The sequence below is a fragment of the Diabrotica virgifera genome, chromosome 5 (assembly GCF_917563875.1).
Source record: "Diabrotica virgifera virgifera chromosome 5, PGI_DIABVI_V3a".
Lineage (NCBI taxonomy): Eukaryota > Metazoa > Arthropoda > Insecta > Coleoptera > Chrysomelidae > Diabrotica > Diabrotica virgifera.
Genome location: NC_065447.1, coordinates 236832461 through 236854233, shown reverse-complemented (window position 1 = coordinate 236854233; position 21773 = coordinate 236832461). Strand labels below are relative to the sequence as shown.

Below are 21773 nucleotides of genomic sequence, written 5' to 3'. Positions count from 1 at the left end.
TGAAAGGCGATCATTTGTCCATGGTCTATATGATCTTAAAACCGACCAGTATAGAGGCCGGAAGGGCTTTCTCCGCAACCAGCTATATGTGCAGTTCTGTGCGCAGTAGGTTAGGGTTAGGCCTATGTTTTTTAAAGTCTCACTTCTAAAAAAACTAAATAATTCATGATTCTGTTGTTTAGAAATTTAGAATACGGACAAAAAAAAACATTGAAATCGTGTTTTTATTTTGATTCCACATTTTGCTGGATCCGCGTTGGATCCAGCTGGATTCAGGCCAATCTTGCAAAAATCCAGCTGGATTGAAAATGCTGCTGGATCGCAATCATTAATGCCGAGGTATTGCAAGTTTATTATTAAAAAATAATAAATTATTTATTGACTATATCAGATATTTTTGTTTATCGCCGCCGCCTACGAAAAGTGTAACTCCGAAAAATGCCGTTAAGAGTAGAACTTTCAATGAACGCCGCGAACAATTATTTTCGATTATATCATTGTGAAATTATAATCCCTAATTGTTAGCGAAAAAATTTATTTTTTAAGGAGTATCAGCAAAAAACATCATTTCTGTTTGTGGGTCCACGAAAATTATAATTACTAAAAAGTTCTCAGAAATAATTGTTTTCGTCGTCAGAAGCAGAAACAGAAAGGGAAATAATTGTTTTCGTCGGCATCTATTATGAACTAAATATTTTCGTTATAAATATTTTGGGAGTTATAATCTTCGCGGACACGCATATTTAAAAACATTGTATCGCCAACACTTATCAGGGAGTTATTATTTTCACTGGAAATGTATTAGGAATCACATTAATCATAGGTACCAGCGTTATAACTTTGCTTTTGCTCAAGGTAAAGAAATTTAATGTACAGTGGAACCTCGATAAGTCGGATTAATCGGGACCCCGGCTGATCCGGGTTATCGAAAATCCGGGTTAACCGGAGAATATGATAAAACCTAATAAAATACGGTATACTTACAGATAAACTCCATTATAATTGCAAAAACATGAAATACATATGCACAGTACATCTAAATTACGTACAGTTGTATACAGTATTGGTTTATTTCTTGGTAAAAAACTTAGTCAAGGAGAAAATATGTTTGTTTTGTCTGACGAAAATCGGTCCGGGTTATCGAACGCCGACTTATCGAGGTTCCACTGTACCATGTTTTAAAGCTATGATTATAAGTTGTTCTGAAGCTATTTCTTTGTGGCATTTTTGTAATTAACTATTCTAAATGGGAAATAAGCCACAGTTTAACTAAAAAAATGATTTTATTAACGTTTCGACGTCCACATCGGACGTCCTTGTCAAAATACAAAATATTAATAAATTAAACAAAAATGCTGTTGCTTAGTAAAAAATTCTTCTAATAATTAAATTTAATCTGACTCATTTATATCGGCAATTCAGACATATATATTATACATTTTAAATACTTTAAAATGATATTGCCAATAATTAAATTATTAGAAGAATTTTTCACTAAGCAACAACATTTTTGTTTAATTTATTGATATTTTGTATTTTGATAAGGACGTCCGATATGGACGCCGAAACGTTAATAAAATCATTTTTTTAGTTAAATTGTGGCTTATTTCCCTTTTAGAATAGTTAATTATGATTGAATTTTGAAAAATTTTATTTTACAAGTATATACATACAAGTACAAGTTTTAACAGTACAAGTTTGAAGTATACAATTGAGTTGTAAAAAAACAATTGAATTTGTTGATAACGATTTTTTGGTGGTACAAGATCAAAAAAATTAGTATCATGTTTATGAGGACCATAGTACAATGGAAAATGATCATTTTAAGCTTTACTAAACGTCGATTTAAGCGTAATTATACTTTAAACTCAAATATCTTCGTCAAAAATTGATAAAATTTTAATTTTCAAAATTCATTTTAAAGCTTATTCGCTCCGTGCGTGATCATGGTGGGGATACACGAAATTATGCCAGCGTCCGTATCCGTAGCGGCGAAATATGACAATTTTGGCGAAATTTTGTATTGTCAGTGTCATTATGTTCGTTCGCGGACCCTGTCGGTGACTTTTAGTCCACGACAACGCATGCGCAACTGAATTCCATATTATACAGTGCGTCCATAAAGTAACGCATAAATTCATTATTTCGTAAACCGGCGACTTTAAGGAAAAATTACGAAACAGGTCGAGTTTTATTTTTAAATTAAGATTTTTTTGGCTGACGTCATCCATCTGGCCATGATGACGTAATCGATGATTTTTTTAAATAGGAATAGAGGTCATGTGATAGCTCATTTGAAAGGATATTCAATTCTCTATTCACTAATACAAACATTAACACAATTATTTATACAGGGTGTCCAAACAAATATTTTTTTTTAATTAAACTAATTGACACAAAAAGATGAATGTATGTAATTTATTTAATTCTAAATACATTTTGCTAATGTCAGAAAACAGACAAAAAAAACAATTTGAGAAAAAAAACATTGATTTTCGCTTAAACGAAATGTTCAAACTGCCAAGGGGCAGGTGGATGGCAGCTTTAACATTGAATTTAAGCGAAAAACAATATTTATTTGCCAAATAAATATTTTTTTCCTGTTTTCTGACAACAGTAAAATGTATTTTGAATCAAATAAATTACATACATTCTTCTTTTTGTCTTAATTAATTTACCTAATTAATTTTTTTTTGAACACCCTGTATAAATAATTATGTTACTGTTGATATTAGTGAATAGATAATTGAATACCCTTTCAAATTAGCTATCACATGACCCCTATTCCCATTTAAAAAAATCATTGATTACGTCATCACGGCCAGATGGATGACGTCACTAGTATAATATATATGCCAAAAAATCGTAGTGTAAAAATAAAAATCGACCTGTTTCAGGATTTTTCGTTAAAGTCGCCGGTTTACGAAATAATGAATTTATGCGTTACTTTATGGACGCACTGTATTTAATGTATTATCGTTTATTGATAAATGTACTAGTATATTAATAATTAATTAATAATATTAATTAATAGTAAGTCTACCTTGTATATTTATCTATCAATGGTATTATTTATATTACTTTAAAGTCCGCATGCTCCACGTGTCGTGGACTAGTCCCTGCTGTCTCCGCGAACACACTTATTGTTTGTATAACAAATTTTATCACAAATGTGGTCGCCAAAAATGTCAAGGCGGCTACACTAGGTGTCGTGTCAGTCATCTACGGGGCGAATAATCGTAGCTTTAAAATGAGGTGCTTTAAATCTTTTTAGGTTGAGCAAAAGTAAAGTTATAAGCAAAAATGTCTGATATGGTCGACCATTTGTTATTTTTTAATAATAAATTGGCAATATCTCGGCTTCTAATTGGCGGATTTTAATTTTTCGAAGTTTGTTTTCTTTGTTTGTTTTTTAAGAAACAAGCCATGATTTGAGAATACGACATATCTTCATTTATTATTTATACGACTTTATTAGTTATAAGCATTTAAACACTTAAATTTTTAATGACAAATTTGGTGATAATAAATTCTTGCCCAAACATTTGGATTATTATGTTGAAGATTCGAATTCAGCGGGTCAAAATACGTAAAAATCAAAGTGAGAGTAGAGATGATTCAGATTTGATTACAGAACAGGGCTGCTTATACGAATTTCGGCTTTACCATATACTCATCGGAGCACTTGTGTAGAGACACTTAACTGGAATCAAATATTTTCATCTCTTCTGTGTAATTATTAAAATAATTACCAAAAATGCAACTATATATTAAAATCACAATAAAGATGCACTAGAAATAACAAACCAAAACACGTTGAATGTTACGAGGAGAACTCCCGAATCATGATTTACAATGTATATACATAATGTATATACATTGTAAATCATGATTTGGGAGTTCTCTTCGTAACATTCAACGTGTCTGGTGTATTTATTTCTAGTGCATCTTTATTGTGATTTTAGTGTAGCACCATCCATGAATAGTTAGTCAAAAGGGACAGGAACTAAAATTCGAATTGTTTTCCTCTGCGATTTTTAAGATGGAAAATACAAAGCAGAACAGAGTACTGGATTAGTCGACAAGGGGATCTATAATTGCATCCACGACTTGTCGTTCACCGTGAAAACAATTTTTAGCGAACTAGTTCGCATGGACCTCAATCGGCCACGAAAGCCCCCTTTGTCCCTAGACTATTTTTTTGCTACACACCAGATTTCAGCCTAATCATCATTACTATTTTTTTATAATTAAATATAGGTCTTAGATATCGTTGTTGTTTCGTTTTTATAGATTCTAAAAGAAAGATTTATGACAGTCGAAGCAGCCGAACTACCTCGTCAAAAACAAGATCCTACAGAAGAGATTTCGATTTCAATCCTTTCTCACAGAGATATTTTGGTATATTTTAAGTTTTTTGTGTGGCTAATGACTTTTTGTTTGAATTTTCTTTTTGTTATGAGCTCTAACAACTGCATAATGGGGCAAGGAGTGCATAATGCGTTCATTATTATTAAATTATAAACTATATAAATTTTTATTAAGGGGGGAGTATGGTTTGAGTATTTTGAAATTTTTGATTTTTTTATTCTTAGAAAGTAGATAACTTCAAGAATATTATGAAAATTTCAGATGGGTCTGAGCAAAATTACCGACAATACAGCATATTGAATATCCCTACCTTCGACTCAATTTGCAGCATCTTCACACCAGCGCACTTGGGCGTAGTGGGAAAAGTTCAACAGATGTTCCCCTTCTCTTTTGCAAATTACTTTGCGATTCAACTACATATTCCGGTGTGTATCACTTTAGGATTTGCCAGACAAAGAGAGATTGAAAATAAAAGTTGTCAAAACTTTAAACACGTCTTTCTCAAAACTACTTCTTTCAAAAGCGGTGGACATTGTAACTCGAAAACTACTTGATTGATCCACCTGAAATTTTGCGTATATTTTCTTTAGACACTTCGTGAGGTAACTTTGTTGAGCTATTTTTTAGGTGTCTGTAAAAATTTGTCACCGTTGGCTTATTTTTCAATATTTTGCCTTGCAATTTTGTTTTAATACTCTTTGAAATGGACTGAATGAGTTTATTTAATTTAAAAATAAAATAGTTCTTCTTCTTCTTAAAGTTCCCTCTCCTATCGGAGGTTGGATATCATAATGGCTATGGTCACTTTGTTGGCTGCTGCTCTGAATAGTTGTAATGAACTACAGTTAAACCATTCTCTAAGGTTCCTCAGCCAGGAGATGCGTCTTCTTCCTATGCTTCGTCTTCCTTGGATCCTTCCTTGCATAATAATTCTCAGCAACTCATATTTTTCTCCTCTGGTAATGTGACCCAAATATTCCAGTTTTCTAGTTTTTATACTTTTCATAATTTCTAACTCCTTATTTAAACGTCGTAGCACTTCAACATTGGTAATCCTTTGAACCCACTGAATTTTCAATCTGTAACACCACATTTCGAACGCTTCTATTCTTCTTATGTGTTGTCTCTTCAGTGTCCAAGCTTCCATTCCGTATAGAAATATAGAAAATATGTAGCAGCTTAGAGCCCTCAATCTGAGAGGCAACTGAAGGTCTTTGTTTGTAAGCAGTGTCTTCATTTTTATAAATGCTTGCCTTTCAGTTTCAATTCGGACTTTAATTTCTTTGCTTTGGTCATTTTTGTCATCAACCCAGGTTCCCAGATATTTGTATGTCTTAACTTTTTCTATTTGGGTTTGCTCTATCATTAACCTTTGATTTCCATGTTCTGTTTTTGAGACAATCATAAATTTAGTTTTTTTCTTGTTTATTTTTAGTCCGTATCGAATGCAATAATCGTTAATTCTATTTAGCAATTCTTGTAGCGATTCCAGGGTGTCTGCCATTATAACGGTGTCATCAGCGAATCTTATGTTATTTACTATTCTTCAGTTTATAGAGATTCCATCACTTAGCTCCGCTATCGCTTCCTGAAATATGGCTTCACTGCACAGGTTAAACAGTAGCGGCGACAGAACACAACCCTGTCTTACTCCTCTCTTTATATCAATATTCTCGGATTCTTGTTCTTCTATCTTTATATTGGCCTTTTGATTCCAATACAGATTGATGATAATTTGTAAATCTCGTCTGTCTATATCTCTGTTTTTCAATAATTCTATTAGTTTTTCATGTCGGACCCTGTCGAACGCTTTTTCGAAGTCGATGAAACAGGAATAAATATCCATAGAATAGTTCTACCATAGTTTAAAAAACAATTCACAAAATGTGCTTGAAATATTTGTTTCAAACCATACCCTCCCCCCTTAATACACTCATGGCCAAAAATGTGGAATATATGTTATGACAGCATACATAGATGAGACCAGGGTCTGGATTCCGTGCACTGTAGATATCTACAGTCGCCTTCTATCGATGTCAATTGTCATGAAAATATTTTAATTTTTAGCTTTAATTGAATTATTTTCTAGTTTTGCTAGGTTATACTCTAATTGATGCTGAAGTGACACTTAGTAAAACAAGAAAATATTTGAATTAAAACTAAAAATTCAAATATTTTCATGACAATTCCATCGACAGAAAGCGACTGTAGATATCTACAGTGCACGGAATCTAGGCCCAGAATTCAGTTAAGGAAGCAAAATTGACAAACTGATGAGGATCAATTTGAAAGATTATATTGGCCGCCATATAGCCCGGATTTATATCCGATCGAGCATGTGTGGGACACTTTAAAACGCCATATTCAGAAAATAAATCCCGTTCATATGGCACTGGGAGAGCTAAGAATTGCAGCACAATAAGAATGGAATGCAATTTGTCAAGATATATTCAAGATTTAATTCAGAGTATGTATTTCAAAACGGTTAAATGTTGTGGTCTAAATTCGAGGAGGAGATATACTATTAATTTTATTAAAATATTAAATATGACTTAGTTTCTCTTAAGTAATACTTAGTTTCAACCTATTTTTTGTTTTCATTTCAAAAAATTCATGGTTTAATTTTTTTAATTATTCTTAAAATGTGTTAACTAAAGTTTACTTTTTAGAAAAAAGTGTCTTGGTAACATGAACTCATCATATTGAACATATTTTTGATAATTTTAAAAATATTCCATATTTTTGTCCATGAGTGTATAACAATAAATTATTGGGGTATATGTCGCAATATTCTGTAGGAATGGTTTTCCCAAGTTAATGTTCACCTATTCTAACTTGGCTGCACTGTACTGATGACAACCAACTAGTCAAAAAATGTATTTACGGTTGCCTTCCATCGTTTCATATTTTTTAAAAGATTCTATGACCTTGTTCCATTATGTAATTGGGGAGAATTAGTCTGTGTTCTTATTATGTTATTCATTATGGTTTGGAAGTATACTAACTAAACAAATCACATAAAACCTAACGAAAAATGATATTAAATAAATGGAAGTAGGTGAATCTACGAAAAATTACAGACATAATCTATAGCAGTCAATAGCGTGCCTAACTTATTACCCGTGAACAGGGTTAGGTCCTCTTTTACTAAGGATAGGAGCGACTCACCCCCCTATTCTCTCCATCGGAAAGATGATCACTCAGAATTCATGTATTTCGCGCGCTTTTCTCGATTGTGGATGAATTATAGCTGATTTCGATTGCAGAGAAGAGAGTTTTGATTATTGAATTCGATAAGTTTTGTAATTCGATAAAAAAACACCATTTTATGTTTTATAAAACATTGTATCATTCAATGTAACCTCCTTGAACTTCAGTACACGTGTTCCAGTAGGTACTCTTCCAATTTAGTAGTGATGTTGAAAAAGTAACTATTCGCCACAAAGTACTCGTTACTTCCGAATACCTCAAGTAACGATTACTATACAGAGAGGCAAATCCTTACTTTGATTACTTTGATTACTCTGATTACTTCGTACCAATCGTATCAGAGCGAGTAACGACTATTGTATCTACAACCAGTACACTTGATTACTTTCTATAAAAAAAATACCAATCGTATCCCAGCGAGTAACGGACGGGACCGGTATTTTACGAGTGTTATCGAATTATTTATCCCTTAAACAGATCGGGGAAGGTCGTTGTTATATCGGAATACCTATACAAAATCACCCCTGTGATGTATCAAACACGTTATAAATGACGTGCACGTTATCCTGCATTCAGCCCTGTGATGTATCAAAAACGTTATAAATAACGTGCACGTTATCCTGCATTTACGTTAAATTCTACAAATTGATATGATGTATGACAAATAACGTTTCTCAAAAACGTTATCTGGTAACATAACAGGCTCATTTTAACGGGACCTATTTAACGTCTTGTTATAAAATAACGTGTAGTATAAAGAATAATTCAATATAAAAAATGGACAATTTAGTCCAGAATTTTGTCAGATTGTAAACGTCGGGTTATTAAAATAATTAGATGATGCTATTAGAAGGTTTGTTAAAGTTATTTTTTAGAAATAGTGTATTATTTTTTGAGGTTATGTTATTTGTAAACAAAAACATTTTATTCATATAAATGAAGAAAAGATTGGGTAAATCCATTTGAATGTTCATTTTGTAGTTTATTTCAATCCTTGTTGAGCCATTTTATAACATAACAACACGACAAGCAAAAATGACATAAAATGCACAATAAAAAAAACACCTCACGGCTCACGGACCGAGAACCGGGAATTTCAAATAACATCTTGGCTTTGGTACCAGATGTGCGATGAACAAGATGCGTACTTCGCTGCACTGCATGTTTATGTCTGTCTTCCTCTAACTTATTCAATTTCTGTATTTGTCGTGCAAGACGATACTTTAACGTTTTGAAAATAACATGCTGGATAACGTACACGTTAAAAACATGATACATCACATCTAATTTTTGACAACACGTTATACAGGCTGTTATAATCAAACGTTATGTTAACATAACGTGTACACGTTATTTGTAACGGGTTTGTTACATCACAGGGGTGAATACCTACCTACTGAGAAATACGACTCTCGATATGATTACCGGTACATACTCAAATACAAAAGTAACAAAAGTAATCAAAGTAACGAATACTGTAAATGATTACTTTATACAAAAGTAACGATTTCTAACGAATACTCGAAAGTAACTGTAATCAATATCACTAGAATTTAGGGATTCCATTTCTGAAAGTGAGAATCTGCAAGACTATCAAAATGGGCCAAACAGGATTGCTGTTGCCTCTTCGTTAGATTAAAATCATTTCCCACGCATTTTTTGACATCTGAGAACGCTGGTAATCAAAGGGAGCTAAATATGGCTAATAGGATGGATATTGCAATAATTTTCATTATCCTTGCCTCCATAGCTCATTGTGTCATCATTTATAATGTTTGTCATAATCGTATAATGTCAATAACACGAATGTTGCCAAGTTCCGATATATCATTCCCTGATATATTATTTTTGATTTTGCTATAGTTTTTAAGCTATTAATTAGTCTATAAAAGCTAAAACGTCTATAAAAAGACATATATTGTGTGGTTTGGTGTGTTTAAATTTGTTGTTAACCATTAGCTAACCTGTATTTTATTATTTTCAATGTCAAACTAACTTTAAACATTCTTGCGTGACACTCTAAAACCAACACACTACATTGGACACCAAGAAAAGAACACAAAATCAAGATCACTCATGTAATAGTGTGACATAATGTCACCTACGTACATTTAATTTAAAACCAAATGTAGAACCCACACCTGAATTTAATCATAGTATTAATCACCGTTCAAGAAGCTGACTCGAAACCTGGAGTTTTCTGGAAATTCGATGCAAAATCAGTTCGCCCTTGGCACCAAGTGTCTCGCAGATCATCGCCGACATGACATTCGTGTTTGGCGACCCCAAAAGCCCCTCGAATAACAACTTTGTCCTGATTTTGTATCGAATTATCACAAAAGTCCAGGAGACAATTAGGTCTGGATCCCGCGTATGAAAAAAAATGTTGATTAATAGCAAGCTGAAAATTTGTTAATAGCTTAAGGGTGTCTAGTCGGACAAACTTTGATATATGGGAACACTGGAGCAGGGGAAGTTTTAATTGTGGAACAGGTTAAAAATTTGGAACGGTCAGACCACGAAAACAGCACATGTATTTTGTCTGACAGAACAGACTTAAACTCTCCGAACAGAGATTAAACTCTCATGCAAAAATCAGACTGCTATTTATCACCAAATGGGCGTTTTAATGAGTGGAACATGTAGAATATGTCAAATGACAGGTGATAAATAGCAGTCTGATTTTTGCATGAGAGTTTAATCTCTGTACGGAGAGTTTAAGTCTGTTCTGTCGGACAAAATAAATGTGCCGTTTTCGTGGTCTGACCGTTCCAAATTTTTAACCTGTTCCACAATTAAAACTGCCCCAGTTCCAGTGTCCCCATATATCAAAGTTTATCCGACTAGACACCCTTAAGCTATTAACAAATTTTCAGCTTGCTATTAATCAACTTTTTTTTCATACGCGGGATCCAGACCTAGATGCTCATTCTGGGCACCAGGTGCCTCGGAGACCATCGACCTGAGTCTCAGGACAAAAAATTAGGTCAGACAGAAAGCAAGTTTCGAAACATTGGAGATTTGACAGAAATACTAAACGCAGGACAACTGTTTTTATATGGCAAAAGACCGTGAAGCTTTTGCCAAGGTGATCTCTATCGTCTGATAATTCTATGGCACAAAAAAGATCAAAGTGCTATATCTCCAAACTGTACAACTTCGATGCCGTCGTATTATACTATGTATTGTAATTTGTGTCCAGAAGATCGTCTAATGCAGCAAGGCCATGCCCGATGCCGTTATTTTCTAGATATATTATAACAGCCATGCCATGGCCAACTGCATCTTTTTTCTAGAAAGAAGCTCCTACGTTCAATTAACACGTTCACGGACAGAACATCTATAGACGTCTAATTTCGATTGATGTAATGTGACACAACGTCTTTAGACGTTGCACTTTCCCTATTCTACTTTGCAAAATACATATTGTAGTGTCACAACACTTGCTTATACATTTGACACACTGTCCGTCAACGTGTTAAAAATACAAGAGTAGTCTAAGTGGAAACGTAGCAACTTATTCTGATTCATGTGCCTCGAACTTATCTGTCGCTAGCACCATCTAATGTAGAAATAAATAATATTAATACGAGGCTTGTTTTGAAAGCCATCTTTGGTCAGACTAACCTTGGAAGGAAACTATTGTAATCTACACCCCTCTCACGTTCTGCAATATTAGTTATGTTTGTAAACATCACACTGATCACTTCCTATTAGACGGTTGACTTTTGTCGAAAAAGGTGAACTTCATACCCATCGAATAAGGCAAAACAGTAATAACTTTCCTGAGAGCGAATATCAACGCAAAATGTATAATGAAACTTTGAACAAGCTCCATCAAGCAGTAAGAGAAGCTTAATTCCAAATGTTTAAAGTTTCTCCGCCAAGTAACATCATCGTCAATTCTTCGAGTTCATCTACTATAGCATAAGCTGCACTTCAGTAGGTGTTCCATGTTCTGAACTTCATCATTTTCGCATAGTCATAGTGAGTCCTGTGCGTCGATCCTCCTACCCCACCTGATTTTATTTGTCTTGACTTCATTAGTGAAACAAAATCTACAACAAAAGAAATGAAGGATATTGAGCATCCACCCTATAGTCCCGATTTATCCCCTTGCGATTTTCTTATCTTTGGGCATCTGAAAAAGGCGTTAAACCATAATCTTTTCAATAGGACGAAGTATACAATGCCGTAAAAGAATTCTTTCAGCAACAGCCACCAGAATTCTTTAAGCAGGATATAATCGATTGGTGCGAAACAAGGGGTTGAGTGTCTTAATTGTAGTGGTAATACATATATGTAGATAGATTTAACACTAGAAAGTCGGAGGGGCCAATCTGGCCCCTGTTGCGATTTGAAGTTATAATAGTTTTTTTATTCGAAGCAATAATAATTTTATTATTGCTATTAATAAGTTAATAGTATTAATAATATATATTAAGCGTAAAGTGTGAAAATAGATAATTGTATACAGTGCTAGTCAAAAGTCCGTACCCCCCTCGTATCTTTTGAACGGTTATACGTGTAATAGTGAAATTTGGAGGGAGGAAATAAACGGACGTAAGCTCCTTAACTAGTCATGACAGGTGACGTAATAGTGACAGATGACTTTACAGCGCCACTGTGACAGATAATTTTAAATGGGACCTAATGGAAAGTGATACCCCGTTTGAAAGGTATTGAAAATACCTATTCAGTCATACTAATTTTGTATGAGTTTAAGGTAATTTTGATGAATAAATGAAATAAATATAAAATTGTAGTTTCGCATTTAATTAATAAAAATTCAAAATTCTGCCTATGATTACTTGTCAAAAAGGTTGACGTTGACGTAAAAACTACTAGAGAATTGAAAAACGTCAACTTTTTTGACAAAAAAAAACCATAGGCGGACATTTGAATTTTTATTAATTAAATGCAAAACTGCAATATTATATTTATTTAATTTATTCACCAAAATCAAAATCAACTTAAACCCAAAAAAATTAGTATGATTGAATAGGTATTTTGAATACCTTTCAAACGAGGTATCACTTGCCATAAGGTCCCATTTAAAATTATCGGTCACAGTGGCTCTGTAACGTCATCTATCACTATTACGTCACCTGTCATGAATAGTTAAGAAGCTTACGTCCGTTTATTTCCTCCCTCCAAAATTTCACTATTATAGGTGTAACCGTTCAAAAGATAAGAGGGGGGTACGAACTTTTGACTAGCACTATATATTAGATACCCTTATATTCCAGAGCGACAAAAATAACACTTACTGAATACCAAGTGATTTTCTTGAGCTCGTTACATCAATCAGTGGATGTTGCTGTCTGTGGAATAAAACTTCCTGAAACAGTATATTTTTATAAACAAACCATATATGGGGTTGGTGTAGAGTGTAGAGGACCAAATGGTGCGTCTTTATACTACGAAAGTTGTTACAAGACAATGGTCTATGTGCATGTTTTATTATACTCTTGACTTAGGAGCAATAAATGCATGGATTATTTATAAATAAGTAGATGGACGTAGACTCAGTCTTCGTAAGTTTAATCTTCGTCTGTGTGAAGAATTATAGGCTCCATACCTTGCCTTCCGAAATATGGTACTACACCCAGCAACACCATTTCTACCAACAACCCGCACTGTTTCTATCCAAAAACGAAAAAAATGTCACTTGAAATATTTTGTAAAGGAAATCATACTTCCAATCAGTGCCAGGAAATCACACTTCAAAAATTGCAAACTGTATGGTGTTCCATATGTTTTTGATAGGCAGCGAACGTGTTAAACAATGAAACTAAAAAAATCAAATCAGATTCTATCGTCTAGAGTTGATATAATTTCTTTAAACTGAATTTTTATTGATTTAAGAACTTGTGGCCAAAATTATCCCTTCAGGCTTTCTAGGTAGGAATGCTAACCCAGACTTTCTAGTGTTAAGAACACATTTTTTCTAGGCCAAAGATGAGTTTCTATTTAACAAACCACGTAATAATTGCATTAGAAACTAATATAGGTAATTTTTAGGTGTAGAATAACATTTTACACAAAGAAAATGATTTCCACATACTTCCTAAAAAACTATACATTCTAAATATTTCCTGTAATACTTTTTACTGTAGAGTAGAAGATCGTGTACACGAAAAACGTGCGTTCGGAAGTTCTTTCAAATGATAATGAATAACAATGGAACTATTTACATCTAATCAATTATTCTACGCTTGAATACTGCTTGGAGATAACTGATACTGATTAAATTTCCGGTTAGGGTATTACTAATATGTCTTCCACTAATACTACGTTAAGAAGAATTCCAACGGAGCGTATTGAGGCACGCTTTGCGCAATAGAAAAAAATAAAAACTAAGGACGGGAATCAACGCAATGTGAAATAGAGACATTTCTCTCAAAATTTGTGATATATAATCCTTAAACTAATACCGAACCCTCTGGTTACGGCCCCTGTGGAGCGGCGCGTTCTTTCCCGTCAATTGTCGGTAAAATTACACAGTTAAAAGAAAATCAGAATCTCAAACAGGACCCTTCCAACTTGGCAACCGAGGGTAGAGTGTGTGCCGTGGTAATTTTGTGGTCTGGCGACGTTGTGTTTTAATTTGTATCATTGTGTGAATTAACCAACCTGCTAATATTTTTTACCGGCCACACTGACGGTATACCTTGATATTCTTGGGGACACAATGATCTGACCGATTTTATCACGAAGTAAATATTTATTAATTTTACAGTACTGCGCCGTGCTAACTGAACTCTCTTTCCTTTTCACTGTTTTATATTTTCTATCTCTCTTTGCCGACGTTTAAATTGGTAAAATAGTGAAGCGCGCCTCAACACACTCCGTTGGTTCGGACCTTTATGAAGATATCCGGACTACTGCTAAGAAGTTGTCTAGGAATGTCGCCGAATTTTCTGCTTCGGAAAATTGGATCTGCGTAGCTTGTAGTTTTTTATTAAATTAACATTGCCATAATTATTAATGTTTATTTAAATAGCAATAATTTTAGACTACAAAAATGTTTTTTAATTTTAAGTCAACATAAAACGAGATATTTGGGGGTTCTAATAAAAGAATAAGTTGTGAATGTTCAGATGTCATCTTTAATCGGAAGCCCAGTGTTTTAGTATTTGTATTGATGTTTCCGTTTTTTATTATTTTTATATTTTTTATTTTTCTTCTATTTCTCAATAACCTCCTTTTCTACGTAAGTTTTGGAGTCATTTTATATTGTTTTCGTCTTTTTAGTGTGCCATACCGTCGGTATAATACGAAAACCAGGTAAATGTCGAAATACCGAAATCGAGAAAAAACGTTTTTAAAGTTTAGTGCTTTATTTTGAATTAAGCGGACCAGTTGTGTTTGATATTCGATATGCTAGTGAAAGATGCATATATCAGAAATAATATGCTATCATTAGTTTGAAAAAGTTAAGAGACCTAGCTGATTAAACCTAAATTTAAGATCCAGGTGTGCAATCACTTACCTGGTTTTACCTGTAAATCAAAATAAATCACACTGTATTAAAGACACTTATCACCTTTTTACTGAATATGGTAGATATCATCATCATCAACTAGCCTATATTTGTCCACTGCTGAACGTAGGCCTCCCGTAAAAATTTCCACCTATTTCTATCTTGAGCTTCTTGCATCCAATTTGTGGTGATGCGCTTGATATCATCCGTCCATCTAGTCGGTGGTCGTCCTCTGCTTCGATATGCCTCCTGCCTTGGTCGCCATTCCAGAATCTTTTTGGTCCGTCTGTCATCCGTCAGTCTGGCAACATGTCCTGCCCAAGCCCATTTAGCCATGGCTATTCTTTCAACTGCCTCCGTGACTCCTGTTCTTCTTCTTATTTCTAGGTTTGGTACTTTATCTCTGATGGTAATACCTAACATTGATCTTTCCATAGCGCGTTGTGTAACTCTTATTTTATTTATTGTTCTTTTTGTCAGAGTTAGTGTTTCTGCACCATATGTAAGAACCGGCAAAACACACTGGTCAAAAACCTTTCTTTTTAAACAAACTGGAATATTAGACTTGAAAATGTTATTTAATCTACCGAAGGCAGCCCATGTGAGACCTATCCTTCTTTGTATTTCAGTTGTCTGGTTATCTCGGCCTAAGCGAATCTCATGCCCTAGATATTTGTAAGCTATTACTTGGTCGATGCTATGACTCTCAATCTGAATTTTATCGCTGACTACAAGGTTGGTCATAAATTTTGTCTTTGAGGTGTTAATTTTAAGACCAATTGTTTTTGACACTTTATAGAGCGTGTGCAGCATTTTTGTAGCTTTATCAACTCTATCAGATATTAAAACGATGTCATCGGCAAATCTTAGGTGGTTCAGATCCTCCCCGTTTATATTGATTCCCATATTATCCTCTCCTTCCATTTGCTTGAACATATATTCAAGAACAGCTGTAAACAATTTCGGGGAGATAGTATCACCCTGTCTAATTCCACGTTCTATTCTAAATTTCTTGGTATCTTCATGAAGTCGAACACAAGCTGTACCAGTTTCGTAGATACTTTTAATCAAGGCGATATATCGGTAGTCAATGCGGCAGTCCGCCAATGCTCGAAGCATTTTATGATGATCTATAGTATCGAACGCCTTTTCATAATCCACGAATATAAGAAAGATAGGCTTGTTATACTCTGTGCACTTTTCTATTAGCGTTTTTATAACTTGTAGATGATCGTTTGTTCCGTATCTGGAGCGGAACCCAGCCTGTTCACAAGGTTGGTAACTATCCAGTTTGTTCACAAGCCGTTTTGTTATTATCTTTATGAATAGTTTGTATGTATGGGAGAGCAAACTAATAGGTCTGTAGTTCTTCAGATCTGAAATGTCACCTTTTTTATGCATTATGGTTATTATTGCATTATGCCACTGAGAGGGGGTTACGCCTCTTGTCAAACAAACATTGAACATCTTTTTCAACACATTTATTAACGTTTCTCCTCCTTCTTTGATGTGTTCAATGACTATCCCATCTTCTCCAGGTGATTTATTGTTTTTCATCTCCGAGAGAGCTGCTTTTATTTCCTCTGTTGTGATATCTGGGATGTCTTCTGAGCCTACATTTTGAACTTTTGGTATTTGACTTTGATCAGGATCTGGAAGTTCTTCTCGCTTATACAATTCTGAGTAAAAATCTTGAGCAATTTTTAAAATATCTTCCTTATTTGTTGTTATTTCTCCTTTTTTATTTACAAGTTTACAATATAGTATGGTAGATATACAGCAGTAGAAATATATTATTGTCCGGCAAATATAAATGTGCGCTTAGTTGGTTTTACATGCAACAGAACTTTGATTGTATTGAAGTAAGTAGCGATATATTGTTTTATTTAAAAATGAATAGTTGGTTAGGTGTAACTTATTTGTTTATTACACAAATTATCTGCTGAATGGTAAGTCGTATCATTTATTGAGTTTTACCTGTATGTAGAGCGTAAAAAGCTGAGAATTTTGGTATACTTAACTCAATATTTTAAAATTTGTTATTTATCTGGTTTTCGCAGTATACCGACGACGTTTTAATATTAATATGTCAAGTCTACCGATAACTTCCCTTGTTATTTGATCCATCACTAATAAGAATAAAGACTAAGCACTAGTTATGCTATAAAGTAATCAGTCTGTCCTAACCCTAGTTGTTATATAGCTTAAGGCCTGTTTTGGCTATCGTTCATCTCTCAGTCGCATTACATGCTCGTACCATAAAAGTTGTATGGATTCTATTGTATCTACGCTATTGTAAATCTTTCTTGTACTTCTTATTTCTTCATTTGAAATGTGATCAAGTCTATGTCCGCTCTTCTTAGATAGTCCATTTCTACCACTTCCAGTTTTTCTTCTCTTTCATCGGCATTTGCCATTTGATTCAGATCCATACGTCAAAATTTGTTCTACAACCGACTTGTAGATTGTCATTTGTGTTCGTAAACTAATTTTAGGAGACCAAAGTAATGAGTTTAGTGTTTGTACCACGTTTCAGTCCTGTTGTATTTTCTGCTAAATGTCCCGTTTCGATGTTCCTTCGAATGGATCAAGAGATGAATCAAGAGGCGAATTGAGATAGCGAGACAATCGTTTGTCAAAATGAAAAAGTTCCTATGCAGCCGGGACATAAATATAAACTTAAGAACGAGAATGTTAAGATGCTATGTTTTCTCCGTTCTGCTGTACGGCATGGAAGCTTGGACACTTAAAAAGATAAACATCAAAAACATTGAGGCATTCGAGATGTGGTGTTACAAAAGAATGTGGAAAATACCATGGACAGAAAGAGTAACAAATCAAGATGTTTTGCTGAAGATGAGGAAGGAATGCGAAGTCATAAAAACCATACAAGCTAAAAAACTGGAGTATCTAGGTCACATAATGAGAGGAGAAAAGTACTCTCTGTTAAGACTCATAATCCAAGGAAAAATCTCGGGAAAGAGAAATGTGGGACGTAGGAGGATTTCCTGGTTGCGAAATTTAAGGGAGTGGTATGGGTGCAGTTCAATACAGTTGTTCAGAGCTGCAGTCAACAAAGTTAAGATTGCTGTGATGGTAGCCAACCTCCGATAGGAGACGGTACTGCAAGAAGAAGATGTTCCTTCCTTCCACTGTCTCTAGGTATTTAAATTCTTCGCATTTTTTTATAACTCTAATCGAGAGTTGTGAGTCTATTTCTTCGTCCTTTATTCCAAGATATACCGATTTGTTAATGTTGATGGTGAGTCCCCAATTTTGGTATTCTTCGGTTAACTTTCGAATCATATAATCCACGTCTACCTCATCGTTTGCCATAATCACTTGATCGTCTGCGAAGAAAAGATTTGTTATGTACTTCTTCCCATGAGGAATTCCTCATTGACACCGGGCTTAGACAAGGAGATCCTCTCGCCCCCCTTCTGTTTAACTTTGCACTGGAACATGCAGTAAGGAAAGCTCAGCCACAACTAACAAGCCCAAAGATCAAAAATACTATTGGCCTTTGCGGATGACGTGGACACAATTGCACAATCCACCAGAGATGCAAAAGAAATTTTCACAATATTCGAGAACGGAGCCAAGTAAGTTGGTCTTAGGGTCAACGAGGACAAGACCAAGGGTTAGACAAAACGTAACAATTAATGAATACAACTTTGAAGTCATCAAAGAATTCAAGTACAGCTGGTTCCTAAAAAAACTGATACGACACTTAATTCATAGTAAGATATGATCATTTTGAGCAGTGTATGATTGGTCTGACATTATATTATATTTATTATGACAGACAAATAATAAAATAAACAAACAAACAGCCATTTTTTGAGGTTGAAGTTATCTGACAAATTTTACGATTTGGCAGTAACAGTGACAGTATGTAAATAATAAGTATTTATCCTTCAAAATATAATAAATTAAATATAATTAAACTCATAGTCATTCTATCACACCTCATCAAAAGCTTTTTGATGAGAAAACATAGACAAGATCATAGTCAGCGATTTTGACATGGCTTAGAGCCAGACTACATCAAGATCCCCTATAAATCGTGCTGGTAATTGCCTTGCAGCGAGACCAAAAACAAAAAGAAGAAGAAGAAGAAGAAAGTACACTGCTCAATTTTCTACAAAATACGCTTTAAGAGTCGTATCAGTTTTTTTTTGGAACCAGCTGTACGTGGGAGCGATCATAGCATCTGAAAATAAATATGAAAAGGACATGGCAGCCAGGATCATTGCAGGAAACAGGGCATATTACTCATCAACGACCCTTCTTAAATCAAAAATACTCTCAAGACCAGCAAAAATAAGAGTAAGACAATAATTCGTCCCACAATAACGTATGGAAGCGAGACATGGACTCTGAACCAGCTGGAAGCGACAAAATTACTGGTACTTGAAAGAAAGATACTGCGGACTATCTATGGGCCTTACAGAGAAAAGACAACAGGAGAATGGAGAAGAAGACACAATGATGACCTCCAGACAGTATATGGTGATGAAAACATAGTATGTCACATTTAAAGCAAAGCTAATAAGATGGGCGGGCCACGTGCTAAGATCGAGTAACGAAAGGCTTCTGAACGCCACATTCTGGGAAGGGCCCGATGGCAAAAGGTCAGTTGGTCGCCCAAGAAAGAGATGAAAGGACGCAGTAGCCAGTGATCTACGCAGAATGGGAGTACAGCAATGGAAAATAGCTGCTCAGGACCGACAACAATGGAGGGAAATAGTAAACGCGGCCAAGGTTCACATATAGTTGTAGAGCCAAATGATGATGATGGCTTGTTCCAAGTTCTATTCCTATCACTGTGCACTTTCTCCTTCAGTTGTTTAATCCTTCCTGAACATAGATTTTGATTAGAGTTGGAGATAAAGAACATCCTTACCTCAACCTTTTATCGTTCTTTTATCTTTATTCTCCATCTTAACGGTACTTTTTGCATTTACAGTCTCTGGCCATATTATTATGACCACCTATGAATTTTTATAAAAATCAACTATTCCACTAGGTACGTTTTGTTTAAAATATGATTTTTAAATTAAATTTTCTGATGTAATGTTTATGTTATACATTAACTATATTATATTTAATAATAAACACCAATAAAATATTTGAAAATATTACATATTTATATATTTTTTAATATTTTGTTGAACTTCTGACCTTAATCAGATGGAAAATATTTGGGAGCTTTTAAAACGAGTATTTTCCGATGAAAAGGTCACTAACGAAATTGTTTTGATTAAAGAACTAATATATAATTGAAACCACAATGACAAATTAAAGCAAAAAAAATATAGCTACATTCAGAGTATGTCAAGACGGATATAAGCGCTAATCAAAAATCAAAGTTAAAGGGGGCTCAACAAAATATTGAAAAAATAAAAATATGTGATATTTTTAAATGTTTTATTTGTGTTTATTATCAAATATAATACATTTAATAATATAGTTGAAAGACTGATAAGTTTGTACACACTTGAATGAATAAGGGAAAATGAAAATGTAGTATGTCAAAGTATGTAAATAATTTATTTCCTTAGCTGAGCGCTTTCGACATAAACGTCATCATCGGAGCTAATGCTAAAATAAAAAAAGAGATCTTGTAAGAAAAAGAAGTACAAAACTCTTTTTTACTTACGTCAAATACTAAAAAAGTACTGCTACATAGAGGTGTAAACAAGTGCATCTTAGGAATGTAAATTTGATTTTTAAATTGTGAATGCTAACTTAGTCCTCCGTACAACAGCAAACAGCAAAAAAACAGAAAGAAACGGCCACAAACACGTTGCACAAAAACACATAAACTTTTTTCATGGTACGGGTGTCGATATCACCCGTCCATCCTTGGCCTAGTAACAACAGCTGATTTTGTGCAACGTGTTTGTGGCCGTTTCTTTCCGTTTTTTTGCTGTTTGCTGTTGTACGGAGGACTAAGTTAGCATTCACAATTTAAAAATCAAATTTACATTCCTAAGATGCACTTGTTTACACCTCTATGTAGCGGTACTTTTTTAGTATTTGACGTAAGTAAAAAAAGAGTTTTGTACTTCTTTTTCTTACAAGATCTCTTTTTTTATTTTAGCATTAGCTCCGATGATGACGTTTATGTCGAAAGCGCTCAGCTAAGGAAATAAATTATTTACACACTTTGACATACTACATTTTCATTTTCCCTCATTTAATAATAAACAGCAATAAACCATTTGAAAATATCACATATGTGCATTTTTTAAATATTTTGCTGAGCCCCTCTAACTTTGATTACCGCTAGTACCCGTCTTGGCATATTTTGAATGCAGGTAAATTTTTTTTTGCTTTAATTTGTCATTGTGGTGTCAATGATATATTAGTTCTTTAATTAAAACAATTTCGCTAGTGACCTTTTCATCTGAAATTTCTCGTGTTAAAAGCTCCCAAATATTTTTCATCTGATTAAGGTCTGAAGTTCAACAAAATATTAAAAAAATATAAATATGCAATATTTTCAAATATTTTATTGTTGTTTATTATTAAATATATTATAGTTAATGCATAACATTAACATTGCATAACAAAACTAAATTTAAAAATAATATTTTAAACAAAGGGACTGTGTACATGTTCGCTATAGCATTGATATATTATGCATTACTGAGGCCTGCCTTCGTCAATAGTTCAAACAATATTTTTAAGGGTACTGTAT

General features: G+C 34.0%; 1 protein-coding gene across 5 annotated transcripts in view; it reads left to right on the top strand.

The window, feature by feature from the left end:
* LOC114331108 (dnaJ homolog subfamily B member 6-B) overlaps positions 1 to 21773 on the top strand; it is a 92434-nt gene that overhangs the window by 44767 nt on the left and 25894 nt on the right. For 3 of the 5 annotated variants that reach the window (XM_050650916.1, XM_028280578.2, XM_028280579.2), the window contains one exon: positions 4294 to 4401. The exons of the other annotated variants lie outside the window; for them this stretch is intronic. In XM_050650916.1, coding sequence (XP_050506873.1) covers positions 4294 to 4401 — 108 coding nt within the window. The remainder of the gene's footprint in view (positions 1 to 4293; positions 4402 to 21773) is intronic. 5 annotated transcript variants of the gene reach the window in all.